Genomic DNA, 15,024 nt, shown 5'->3' with positions numbered 1-15,024 from the left:
GACAGGTGGTCAATGAGGAATCACACTATAGATAGAGGAGAGTGACAGGAGGTGACTGAGGAATCACACTATAGATATAGGAGAGTGACAGCAGGTAAATGAGGAATCACACTATAGATATAGGAGAGTGACAGGAGGTGACTGGGGAATCACACTATAGATGTAGGAGAGTGACAGGAGGTGACTGAGGAATCACACTATAGATGTAGGAGAGTGACAGGAGGTGACTGAGGAATCACACTATAGATATAGGAGAGTGACAGGAGGTGACTGAGAAATCACACTATAGATATAGGAGAGTGACAGGAGGTGACTGAGAAATCACACTATAGATATAGGAGAGTGACAGGAGGTGACTGAGAAATCACACTATAGATATAGGAGAGTGACAGAAGGTGACTGAGGAATCACACTATAGATATAGGAGAGTGACAGGAGGTGACTGAGAAATCACACTATAGATATAGGAGAGTGACAGGAGGTGACTGAGAAATCACACTATAGATATAGGAGAGTGACAGAAGGTGAATGAGGAATCACACTATAGATATAGGAGAGTGACAGGAGGTGACTGGGGAATCACAGTATAGATGTAGGAGAGTGACAGGAGGTGACTGAGGGATCACACTATAGATATAGGAGAGTGACAGGAGGTGAATGAGGAATCACACTATAGATATAGGAGAGTGACAGGAGGTGACTGGGGAATCACAGTATAGATGTAGGAGAGTGACAGGAGGGGACTGAGGGATCACACTATAGATATAGAAGAGTGACAGGAGGTGACTGGGGAATCACACTATAGATGTAGGAGAGTGACAGGAGGTGACTGAGGAATCACACTATAGATATAGGAGAGTGACAGATGGTGACTGGAGAATCACACTATAAATATAGGAGAATGACAGGAGGTGACTGATGAATCACACTATAGATATAGGAGAGTGACAGGAGGTGACTGAGGAATCACACCATAGATATAGGAGAGTGACAGGAGGTGACTGAGAAATCACACTATAGATATAGGAGAGTGACAGGAGGAGACTGAGAAATCACACTATAGATATAGGAGAGTGACAGGAGGTGACTGATGAATCACACTATAGATATAGGAGAGTGACAGGAGGTGACTGAGGAATCACACTATAGATATAGGAGAGTGACAGGAGGTGACTGAGAAATCACACTATAGATATAGGAGAGTGACAGGAGGTGACTGATGAATCACACTATAGATATAGGAGAGTGACAGGAGGTGACTGAGGAATCCCACTATAGATATAGGAGAGTGACAGGAGGTGACTGAGGAATCCCACTATAGATATAGGAGAGTGACAGGAGGTGACTGAGGAATCCCACTATAGATATAGGAGAGTGACAGATGGTGACTGGAGAACCACACTATACATATAGGAGATTGACAGGATGTGACTGATGAATCACACTATAGATATAGGAGAGTGACAGGAGGTGACTGAGGAATCACACTATAGATATAGGAGAGTGACAGGAGGTGACTGAGAAATCACACTATAGATATAGGAGAGTGACAGGAGGTGACTGATGAATCACACTATAGATATAGGAGAGTGACAGGAGGTGACTGAGGAATCACACTATAGATGTATGAGAGTGACAGGAGGTGACTGAGGAATCACACTATAGATATAGGAGAGTGACAGATGGTGACTGGAGAACCAGACTATACATATAGGAGAGTGACAGGAGGTGACTGATGAATCACACTATAGATATAGGAGAGTGACAGGAGGTGACTGAGGAATCACACTATAGTTATAGGAGAGTGACAGGAGGTGACTGAGGAATCACACTATAGATATAGGAGAGTGACAGGAGGTGACTGAGGAATCACACTATAGATATAGGAGAGTGACAGGAGGTGACTGAGAAATCACACTATACATATAGGAGATTGACAGGATGTGACTGATGAATCACACTATAGATATAGGAGAGTGACAGGAGGTGACTGAGGAATCACACTATAGATATAGGAGAGTGACAGGAGGTGACTGAGAAATCACACTATAGATATAGGAGAGTGACAGGAGGTGACTGATGAATCACACTATAGATATAGGAGAGTGACAGGAGGTGACTGAGGAATCACACTATAGATGTATGAGAGTGACAGGAGGTGACTGAGGAATCACACTATAGATATAGGAGAGTGACAGATGGTGACTGGAGAACCAGACTATACATATAGGAGAGTGACAGGAGGTGACTGATGAATCACACTATAGATATAGGAGAGTGACAGGAGGTGACTGAGGAATCACACTATAGTTATAGGAGAGTGACAGGAGGTGACTGAGGAATCACACTATAGATATAGGAGAGTGACAGGAGGTGACTGAGGAATCACACTATAGATATAGGAGAGTGACAGGAGGTGACTGAGAAATCACACTATAGATATAGGAGAGTGACAGGAGGTGACTGATGAATCACACTATAGATAAAGGAGAGTGACAGGAGGTGACTGAGGAATCACACTATAGATATAGGAGAGTTACAGGAGGTGACTGAGAAATCACACTATAGATATAGGAGAGTGACAGGAGGTGACTGATGAATCACACTATAGATATAGTAGAGTGACAGAAGGTGAATGAGGAATCACATTATAGATATAGGAGAGTGACAGGAGGTGACTGAGGAATCACACTATAGATATAGGAGAGTGACAGCAGGTGAATGAGGAATCACACTATAGATATAGGAGAGTGACAGGAGGTGACTGGGGAATCACAGTATAGATGTAGGAGAGTGACAGGTGGTCAATGAGGAATCACACTATAGATAGAGGAGAGTGACAGGAGGTGACTGAGGAATCACACTATAGATATAGGAGAGTGACAGCAGGTAAATGAGGAATCACACTATAGATATAGGAGAGTGACAGGAGGTGACTGGGGAATCACACTATAGATGTAGGAGAGTGACAGGAGGTGACTGAGGAATCACACTATAGATGTAGGAGAGTGACAGGAGGTGACTGAGGAATCACACTATAGATATAGGAGAGTGACAGGAGGTGACTGAGAAATCACACTATAGATATAGGAGAGTGACAGGAGGTGACTGAGAAATCACACTATAGATATAGGAGAGTGACAGGAGGTGACTGAGAAATCACACTATAGATATAGGAGAGTGACAGAAGGTGACTGAGGAATCACACTATAGATATAGGAGAGTGACAGGAGGTGACTGAGAAATCACACTATAGATATAGGAGAGTGACAGGAGGTGACTGAGAAATCACACTATAGATATAGGAGAGTGACAGAAGGTGAATGAGGAATCACACTATAGATATAGGAGAGTGACAGGAGGTGACTGGGGAATCACAGTATAGATGTAGGAGAGTGACAGGAGGTGACTGAGGGATCACACTATAGATATAGGAGAGTGACAGGAGGTGAATGAGGAATCACACTATAGATATAGGAGAGTGACAGGAGGTGACTGGGGAATCACAGTATAGATGTAGGAGAGTGACAGGAGGGGACTGAGGGATCACACTATAGATATAGAAGAGTGACAGGAGGTGACTGGGGAATCACACTATAGATGTAGGAGAGTGACAGGAGGTGACTGAGGAATCACACTATAGATATAGGAGAGTGACAGATGGTGACTGGAGAATCACACTATAAATATAGGAGAATGACAGGAGGTGACTGATGAATCACACTATAGATATAGGAGAGTGACAGGAGGTGACTGAGGAATCACACCATAGATATAGGAGAGTGACAGGAGGTGACTGAGAAATCACACTATAGATATAGGAGAGTGACAGGAGGAGACTGAGAAATCACACTATAGATATAGGAGAGTGACAGGAGGTGACTGATGAATCACACTATAGATATAGGAGAGTGACAGGAGGTGACTGAGGAATCACACTATAGATATAGGAGAGTGACAGGAGGTGACTGAGAAATCACACTATAGATATAGGAGAGTGACAGGAGGTGACTGATGAATCACACTATAGATATAGGAGAGTGACAGGAGGTGACTGAGGAATCCCACTATAGATATAGGAGAGTGACAGGAGGTGACTGAGGAATCCCACTATAGATATAGGAGAGTGACAGGAGGTGACTGAGGAATCCCACTATAGATATAGGAGAGTGACAGATGGTGACTGGAGAACCACACTATACATATAGGAGATTGACAGGATGTGACTGATGAATCACACTATAGATATAGGAGAGTGACAGGAGGTGACTGAGGAATCACACTATAGATATAGGAGAGTGACAGGAGGTGACTGAGAAATCACACTATAGATATAGGAGAGTGACAGGAGGTGACTGATGAATCACACTATAGATATAGGAGAGTGACAGGAGGTGACTGAGGAATCACACTATAGATGTATGAGAGTGACAGGAGGTGACTGAGGAATCACACTATAGATATAGGAGAGTGACAGATGGTGACTGGAGAACCAGACTATACATATAGGAGAGTGACAGGAGGTGACTGATGAATCACACTATAGATATAGGAGAGTGACAGGAGGTGACTGAGGAATCACACTATAGTTATAGGAGAGTGACAGGAGGTGACTGAGGAATCACACTATAGATATAGGAGAGTGACAGGAGGTGACTGAGGAATCACACTATAGATATAGGAGAGTGACAGGAGGTGACTGAGAAATCACACTATACATATAGGAGATTGACAGGATGTGACTGATGAATCACACTATAGATATAGGAGAGTGACAGGAGGTGACTGAGGAATCACACTATAGATATAGGAGAGTGACAGGAGGTGACTGAGAAATCACACTATAGATATAGGAGAGTGACAGGAGGTGACTGATGAATCACACTATAGATATAGGAGAGTGACAGGAGGTGACTGAGGAATCACACTATAGATGTATGAGAGTGACAGGAGGTGACTGAGGAATCACACTATAGATATAGGAGAGTGACAGATGGTGACTGGAGAACCAGACTATACATATAGGAGAGTGACAGGAGGTGACTGATGAATCACACTATAGATATAGGAGAGTGACAGGAGGTGACTGAGGAATCACACTATAGTTATAGGAGAGTGACAGGAGGTGACTGAGGAATCACACTATAGATATAGGAGAGTGACAGGAGGTGACTGAGGAATCACACTATAGATATAGGAGAGTGACAGGAGGTGACTGAGAAATCACACTATAGATATAGGAGAGTGACAGGAGGTGACTGATGAATCACACTATAGATAAAGGAGAGTGACAGGAGGTGACTGAGGAATCACACTATAGATATAGGAGAGTTACAGGAGGTGACTGAGAAATCACACTATAGATATAGGAGAGTGACAGGAGGTGACTGATGAATCACACTATAGATATAGGAGAGTGACAGGAGGTGACTGGGGAATCACACTATAGATAAAGGAGAGTGACAGGAGGTGAATGAGGAATCACACTATAGATATAGGAGAGTGACAGGAGGTGACTGAGAAATCACACTATAGATATAGGAGAGTGACAGGAGGTGACTGATGAATCACACTATAGATATAGGAGAGTGACAGGAGTTGAATGAGGAATCACACTATATATATAGGAGAGTGACAGAAGGTGAATGAGGAATCACACTATAGATATAGTAGAGTGACAGAAGGTGAATGAGGAATCACACTATAGATATAGTAGAGTGACAGGAGTTGACTGATGAATCACACTATAGATAAAGGAGAGTGACAGAAGGTGAATGAGGAATCACACTATAGATATAGGAGAGTGACAGAAGGTGAATGAGGAAACACACTATAGATATAGGAGAGTGACAGAAGGTGAATGAGGAATCACACTATAGATATAGGAGAGTGACAGGAGGTGACTGATGAATCACACTATAGATATAGGAGAGTGACAGGATGTGACTGGGGAATCACACTATAGATATAGGAGAGTGACAGGAGGTGACTGAGGGATCACACTATAGATATAGAAGAGTGACAGGAGGTGACTGAGGAATCACACTATAGATATAGGAGAGTGACAGGAGGTGACTGAGGAATCACACTATAGATATAAGAGAGTGACAGGAGGTGACTGGGGAATCACACTATAGATATAGAAGAGTGACAGGAGGTGACTGGGGAATCACACTATAGATGTAGGAGAGTGACAGGAGGTGACTGAGGAATCACACTATAGATATAGGAGAGTGACAGGAGGTGACTGAGGAATCACACTATAGATGTAGGAGAGTGACAGGAGGTGACTGAGGAATCACACTATAGATATAGGAGAGTGACAGGAGGTGACTGAGGAATCACACTATAGATATAAGAGAGTGACAGGAGGTGACTGGGGAATCACACTATACATATAGGAGAGTGACAGGAGGTGACTGAGGAATCACACTATAGATGTAGGAGAGTGACAGGTGGTGACTGAGGAATCACACTATAGATATAGGAGAGTGACAGGAGGTGACTGAGGAATCACACTATAGATAGAGGAGAGTGACAGGAGGTGACTGAGGAATCACACTATAGATAGAGGAGAGTGACAGGAGGTGACTGAGGAATCACACTATAGATATAGGAGAGTGACAGGAGGTGACTGAGGAATCACACTATAGATATAGGAGAGTGACAGGTGGTGACTGAGGAATCACTATAGATATAAGAGAGTGACAGGAGGTGACTGGGGAATCACACTATAGATAGAGGAGAGTGACAGGAGGTGACTGAGGAATCACACTATAGATATAGGAGAGTGACAGGAGGTGACTGAGGAATCACACTATAGATATAGGAGAGTGACAGGAGGTGACTGAGGAATCACACTATAGATGTAGGAGAGTGACAGGAGGTGACAGGGGAATCACACTGTAGATATAGGAGAGTGACGTGAGGTGACTGAGGATTTACACTATACCTATAGGACAGTGACAGGTGGTGACAATAATAAGAATGGCATTGGTCTGTATAATAATACTGACTATATTTTCTTTCAGGTTAAAACTCCCTCTATACATGAGAAGGCACAGGGCGGAGGCATGAGTAAGCCCCCTCTTAGACAGGTGTGTATCAGCACTGGGGAATCATATGCACAGAGATTGGAGAATAACAGGTTGTTACTGGGGAATCACAGTATGGGGTCTATTTATCAATATAATGCAGTGCCACTAAATATGCATGACTGCAAATCACAGCGATACATATTTAAGCACCGCTGCGAAGCACCATGCTGGGGCTACTCTAGGGGCTACTCTGGGAGCAACGGCAAAGTAACCCCTCTGCTACAAAGTTTTTATTCCTGGTGTCCGGTAGCCTGTCGTTGACGGTGAGAGGAGGAAGTGCTATGTACATGCGCACAGCACTTACACCAGTGGTTCCCAAACTTTTTCAGTTCGCGGCACCCTTAGAGTCTCCATAATTATTTTTTTTAAAGCACCCCTCCAAAATAATTACCGAGCAGTCCCGTTTTTAAGTATTTGAGTCAAAATAATGTAATAATTATTTAGGTCAGACTGAAATACTTGTTTGCAAAAATATTATACATAAATGCAAGGTAAAATAATATTTTTATATATTTTTTTCAATTATATTTCTGTCAAAGAATACATTACAGCTAATATTGAGAGGAATAAGATCAAACAAAATAAAACAACAACATGTACAAAAATTATCACACTGTGTCCCTTCACTTTTACACTGTGCCCCTTCATCCACACACATTGTGCCCCCCTTCATCCACACACTCTGTGCCCATTCACCTTTACACTGTGCCCCTTCATCCACACACACTGTGCCCCCCTTCATCCACACACTCTGTGCCCCTTCACCTTTACAATGTGCCCCTTCATCCACACATTGTCTGTCCCTCTTCATGCTCACACTGTCTGCCCCTCTTCATCCTCACTGTCTGCCCCTCTTCATCCTCACTGTCTGCCCCTCTTCATCCTCACTGTCTGCCCCTCTTCATCCACACACTGTCTGCCCCTCTTCATCCACACACTGTCTGCCCCTCTTCATCCTCACACTGTCTGCCCCTCTTCATCCTCACACTGTCTGCCCCTCTTCATCCACACACTGTCTGTCCCTCTTCATCCTCACACTCTCCGCCCCTCTTCATCAACACACTGTCTGCCCCTCTTCATCCACACACTGTCTGCCCCTCTTCATCCACACACTATCTGCCCCTCTTCATCCACACACTGTCTGCCCCTCTTCATCCACACACTGTCTGCCCCTCTTCATCCACACACTGTCTGCCCCTCTTCATCCACACACACTGTCTGCCTCTCTTCATCCTCACACTGTCTGCCCCTCTTCATCCTCACACTGTCTGCCCCTCTTCATCCTCACACTGTCTGCCCCTCTTCATCCTCACACTGTCTGCCCCTCTTCATTCTCACACTGTCTGCCCCTCTTCATCCACACACTGTCTGCCCCTCTTCATCCACACACTGTCTGCCCCTCTTCATCCACACACACTGTCTGCCTCTCTTCATCCTCACACTGTCTGCCCCTCTTCATCCTCACACTGTCTGCCCCTCTTCATCCTCACACTGTCTGCCCCTCTTCATTCTCACACTGTCTGCCCCTCTTCATCCACACACTGTCTGCCCCTCTTCATCCACTCACTGCCAGCCTCTCTTCATCCACACACTGTCTGCCCCTCCTTATCCTCACACTATCTGCCCTTTTTCATCCTCACTCTGTCTGCCCCTCTTCATCCTCACACTGTTTGCCCCTCTTCATCTTCACACTGTCTGCCCCTCTTCATCCTCACATTGTATGCCCCTCTTCATCCTAACACTGTCTGCCCCTCTTCATCCTAACACTGTCTGCCCCTCTTCATCCTCACATTGTCTGCCCCTCTTCATCCTCACACGCTGTCTGCCACTTTTCATCCACACACAGTCTGCCCCTCTTCATCCACACACTGTCTGCCCCTCTTCATCCACACACTGTCTTCCCCTCTTCATCCACACTCTGTCTTCCCCTCTTCATCCTCACACTGTCTGCCCCTCTTCATCCTCACACTGTCTGCCCCTCTTCATCCTTACACTGTCTGCCCCTCTTCATTCTCACACTGTCTGCCCCTCTTCATCCTCTCACTGCCTGTCCCTCTTCATCCACTTACTGCCAGCCCCACTTCATCCACTCAAGTGCCTGCCCCTCTTCATCCTCACACTATCTGCCCCTCTTCATCCTCACACTATCTGCCCTTTTTCATCCTCACTCTGTCTGCCCCTCTTCATCCTCACACTGTCTGCCCCTCTTCATCCTCACACTGTCTGCCCCTCTTCATCCTCACATTGTCTGGCCCTCTTTATCCTCACACACTGTCTGCCCCTCTTCATCCACACACACTGTTTGCCCCTCTTCATCCTCACACTGTCTGCCCCTCTTCATCCTCACACGCTGTCTGCCCCTCTTCATCCTCACATTGCCTGCCCCTCTTCATCCTCACACTGTCTGCCCCTCTTCATCCTCACATTGTCTGGTCCTCTTTATCCTCACACGCTGTCTGCCCCTCTTCATCCTCACACTGTCTGCCCCTCTTCATCCTCACACGCTGTCTGCCCCTCTTCATCCTCACACGCTGTCTGCCCCTCTTCATCCTCACACATTGCCTGCCCCTCTTCATCCTCACACTGTCTGCCCCTCTTTAACCTCACATTGTCTGGCCCTCTTTATCCTCACACGCTGTCTGCCCCTCTTCATCCTCACACGCTGTCTGCCCCTCTTCATCCACACACTGTCTGCCCCTCTTCATCCACACACTGTCTGCCCCTCTTCATCCACACACTGTCTGCCCCTCTTCATCCTCACACTGTCTGCCCCTCTTCATCCTCACTCTGTCTGCCCTTATTCATCCTCACTCTGTCTGCCCCTCTTCATCCTCACTCTGTCTGCCCTTATTCATCCTCACTCTGTCTGCCCCTCTTCATTCTCACTCTGTCTGCCCCTCTTCATCCTCACACTGTCTGCCCCTCTTCATCCACACACACTGTCTGCCCCTCTTCATCCACACACACTGTCTGCCCCTCTTCATCCACACACACTGTCTGCCCCTTTTCATCCACACACACTGTGTGCCCCTCTTCATGCTCACAGTGTCTGCCCCTCTTCATCCTCACACTGTCTGCCCCTCTTCATCCACACACACTGTCTGCCCCACTTCATCCTCACACTGTCTGCCCCTCTTCATCCTCACACGCTGTCTGCCCCTCTTCATCCTCACATTGCCTGCCCCTCTTCATCCTCACACTGTATGCCCCTCTTCATCCTCACATTGTCTGGCCCTCTTTATCCTCACACGCTGTCTGCCCCTCTTCATCCTCACATTGTCTGGCCCTCTTTATCCTCACACGCTGTCTGCCCCTCTTCATCCTCACACGCTGTCTGCCCCTCTTCATCCACACAGTGTCTGCCCTTCTTCATCCTCACACTGTCTGCCCCTCTTCATCCTCACACTGACTGCCCCTCTTCATCCTCACACTGTCTGCCCCTCTTCATCCACACACGCTATCTGCCACTCTTCATCCTCACACGCTGTCTGCCCCTTTTCATCCACACAGTGTCTGCCCCTCTTTATCCACACAGTGTCTGCCCCTCTTCATCCACACAGTGTCCGCCCCTCTTCATCCACACACTGACTGCCCCTCTTCATCTACACACTGTCTGCCCCTCTTGGTGGTGACAGGGGAATCACACTATAGCTATAGGAGAGTGACAGGTGGTGACTGGGGAATCACACTATAGATATAGGAGAGTGACAGGAGATGATTGGGGAATCACACTATAGATATAGGAGACTGCCAGGAGGTTACTGGGGAATCACACTTTATATATAGGAGAGTGAAAGGAGGTGACTGAGGAATCACACTATAGATATAGGACAGTGACAGGAGGTGACTGGGCAATCACACTATAGATATAGGAGAGTGACAGGAGGTGACTGAGGAATCACACTATAGATATAGGAGAGTGACAGGAGGTGACTGGGGAATCACACTATAGATGTAGGAGAGTGACAGGAGGTGACTGAGGAATCACACTATAGATATAGGAGAGTGACAGGAGGTGAGTGGGGAATCACACTATAGATATAGGACAGTGACAGGTGGTGACTGGAGAATCACACTATAGATATAGGAGAGTGACAGGAGATGACTGGGGAAATCACACTATAGATATAGGAGAGTGACAGGAGATGACTGGGGAATCACACTATAGATATAGGAGAGTGCCAGGAGGTGACTGGGGAATCACACTATAGATATAGGACATTGACAGGAGGTGACTGAGGAATCACACTATAGATATAGGACAGTGACAGGAGGTGACTGGGGAATCACACTATAGATATAGGAGAGTGACAGGAGGTGACTGAGGAATCACACTATAGATCTAGGAGAGTGCCAGGAGGTGACTGGGGAATCACACTATAGATATAGGAGAGTGACAGGAGGTGACTGGGGAATCACACTATAGATATAGGAGAGTGACAGGAGGTGACTGAGGAATCACACTATAGATATAGGAGAGTGACAGGAGGTGACTGGGGAATCACACTATAGATGTAGGAGAGTGACAGGAGGTGACTGAGGAATCACACTATAGATATAGGAGAGTAACAGGAGGCGACTGAGGAATCACACTATAGATCTAGGAGAGTGCCAGGAGGTGACTGGGGAATCACACTATAGATATAGGAGAGTGCCAGGAGGCGACTGAGAAATCACACTATAGATCTAGGAGAGTGCCAGGAGGTGACTGGGGAATCACACTATAGATATAGGAGAGTGCCAGGAGGCGACTGAGGAATCACACTATAGATATAGGACAGTGACAGGAGGTGACTGAGGAATCACACTATAGATATAGGAGAGTGACAGGAGGTGACTGGGGAATCACACTATAGATATAGGACAGTGACAGGTGGTGACTGGAGAATCACACTATAGATATAGGAGAGTGACAGGAGATGACTGGGGAATCACACTATAGATGAAGGAGAGTGACAGGAGATGACTGGGGAATCACACTATAGATATAGGAGAGTGCCAGAAGGTGACTGGGGAATCACACTTTATATATAGGAGAGTGACAGGAGGTGACTGAGGAATCACACTATAGATATAGGACAGTGACAGGAGGTGACTGGGGAATCACACTATAGATATAGGAGAGTGACAGGAGGTGACTGAGGAATCACACTATAGATATAGGACAGTGACAGGTGGTGACTGAGGAATCACACTATAGATCTAGGAGAGTGCCAGGAGGTGACTGGGGAATCACACTATAGATATAGGAGAGTGCCAGGAGGCGACTGAGGAATCACACTATAGATATAGGAGAGTGACAGGAGGTGACTGAGGAATCACACTATAGATATAGGAGAGTGACAGGTGGTCAATGAGTAATCACACTATAGATATAGGAGAGTGACAGGTGGTCAATGAGGAATCACACTATAGATATAGGACAGTGACAGGAGGTGACTGAGGAATCACACTATAGATATAGGAGAGTGACAGGAGGTGACTGAGGAATCACACTATAGATATAGGACAGTGACAGGAGGTTACTGAGTAATCACACTATAGATATAGGACAGTGACAGGAGGTGACTGAGGAATCACACTATAGATATAGGACAGTGACAGGAGGTAACTGAGGGATCACACTATAGATATAGGACAGTGACAGGAGGTGACTGAGGAATCACACTATAGATATAGGACAGTGACAGGAGGTGACTGAGGAATCACACTATAGATATAGGAGAGTGACAGGAGGTGACTGGGGAATCACACTATAGATGTAGGACAGTGACAGGAGGTGACTGGGGAATCACACTATAGATATAGGAGAGTGACAGGTGGTCAATGAGAAATCACACTATAGATATAGGAGAGTGACAGGAGGTGACTGAGGAATCACACTATAGATATAGGACAGTGACAGGAGGTGACTGGGGAATCACACTATAGATATAGGACAGTGACAGGTGGTGACTGAGGAATCACACTATAGATCTAGGAGAGTGCCAGGAGGTGACTGGGGAATCACACTATAGATATAGGAGAGTGCCAGGAGGCGACTGAGGAATCACACTATAGATATAGGAGAGTGACAGGAGGTGACTGAGGAATCACACTATAGATATAGGAGAGTGACAGGTGGTCAATGAGTAATCACACTATACATATAGAAGAGTGACAGGAGGTGACTGAGGAATCACACTATAGATATAGGACAGTGACAGGAGGTGACTGAGGAATCACACTATAGATATAGGACAGTGACAGGTGGTGACTGAGGAATCACACTATAGATCTAGGAGAGTGCCAGGAGGTGAATGGGGAATCACACTATAGATATAGGAGAGTGCCAGGAGGCGACTGATGAATCACACTATAGATATAGGACAGTGATAGGAGGTGACTGGGGAATCACACTATAGATATAGGAGAGTGACAGGAGGTGACTGAGGAATCACACTATAGATATAGGAGAGTGACAGGAGGTGACTGAGGAATCACACTATAGATATAGGAGAGTGAGAGGAGGTTACTGGGGAATCACACTATAGATATAGGAGAGTGACAGGAGGTGACTGAGGAATCACACTATAGATATAGGAGAGTGCCAGGAGGTGACTGGGGAATCACACTATAGATATATGAGAGTGACAGGAGGTGACTGGGGAATCACACTATAGATGTAGGAGAGTGACAGGAGGTGACTGAGGAATCACACTATAGATATAGGAGAGTGAGAGGAGGTGACTGGGGAATCACACTATAGATATAGGAGAGTGACAGGAGGTGACTGGGGAATCACACTATAGATGTAGGCGAGTGACAGGAGGTGACTGAGGAATCACACTATAGATATAGGAGAGTGACAGGAGGTGACTGGTGAATCACACTATAGATATAGAAGAGTGACAGGAGGTGACTGAGGAATCACACTATAGATATATGAGAGTGACAGGAGGTGACTGTGGAATCACACTATAGATATATAAGAGTGACAGGAGGTGACTGGGGAATCACACTATAGATATAGGAGAGTGACAGGAGGTGACTGGGGAATCACACTATAGATATAGGAGAGTGACAGGAGGTGACTGGGGAATCACACTATAGATATAGGAAAGTGACAGGAGGTGACTGAGGAATCACACTATAGATATAGAAGAGTGACAGGAGGTGACTGGGGAATCACACTATAGATATAGGAGAGTGACAGGAGGTGACTGGGGAATCACACTATAGATATAGGACAGTGACAGGAGGTGACTGAGGAATCACACTATAGATATAGGACAGTGACAGGAGGTGACTGAGGAATCACACTATAGATATAGAAGAGTGACAGGTGGTGACTGGAGAATCACACTATAGAAATAGAAGAGTGACAGGAGGTGACTGAGGATTCACACTATAGATATAGGAGAGTGACAGGAGGTGACTGGGGAATCACACTATAGATATAGGAGAGTGACAGGACGTGACTGGGGAATCACACTATAGATATAGGACAGTGAGAGGAGGTGACTGGGGAATCACACTATAGATATAGGAGAGTGACAGGAGGTGATTGAGGAATCACACTATAGATATAAGAGAGTGACAGGAGGTGACTGAGGAATCACACTATAGATATAGGACAGTGAGAGGAGGTGACTGGGGAATCACACTATAGATATAGGAGAATGACTGAGGAATCACACTATAGATATAGGACAGTGAGAGGAGGTTACTGGGGAATCACACTATAGATATAGAAGAGTGACAGGAGGTGACTGGGGAATCACACTATAGATATAGGAGAGTGACAGGAGGTGACTGGGGAATCACACTATAGATATAGGACAGTGACAGGAGGTGACTGAGGAATCACACTATAGATATAGGACAGTGACAGGAGGTGACTGAGGAATCACACTATAGATATAGAAGAGTGACAGGTGGTGACTGG

General features: G+C 45.8%; 2 protein-coding genes across 3 annotated transcripts in view; both read left to right on the top strand.

The window, feature by feature from the left end:
* RNF167 (ring finger protein 167) overlaps positions 1-15,024 on the top strand; it is a 147,139-nt gene that overhangs the window by 89,001 nt on the left and 43,114 nt on the right. The gene's annotated exons all lie outside the window — the stretch shown is intronic.
* NFAM1 (NFAT activating protein with ITAM motif 1) overlaps positions 1-15,024 on the top strand; it is an 89,314-nt gene that overhangs the window by 72,948 nt on the left and 1,342 nt on the right. Inside the window, exon 9 of one of the 2 annotated variants that reach the window (XM_075206293.1) lies at positions 7,032-7,097. The exons of the other annotated variant lie outside the window; for it this stretch is intronic. Coding sequence (XP_075062394.1) covers positions 7,032-7,097 — 66 coding nt within the window. The remainder of the gene's footprint in view (positions 1-7,031; positions 7,098-15,024) is intronic. 2 annotated transcript variants of the gene reach the window in all.

The sequence above is a fragment of the Mixophyes fleayi genome, chromosome 4, assembly GCF_038048845.1.
Source record: "Mixophyes fleayi isolate aMixFle1 chromosome 4, aMixFle1.hap1, whole genome shotgun sequence".
NCBI lineage: Eukaryota > Metazoa > Chordata > Amphibia > Anura > Limnodynastidae > Mixophyes > Mixophyes fleayi.
Note: the sequence above shows the minus strand (reverse complement) of the source record. Positions and strands in the feature narration are given on the sequence as shown.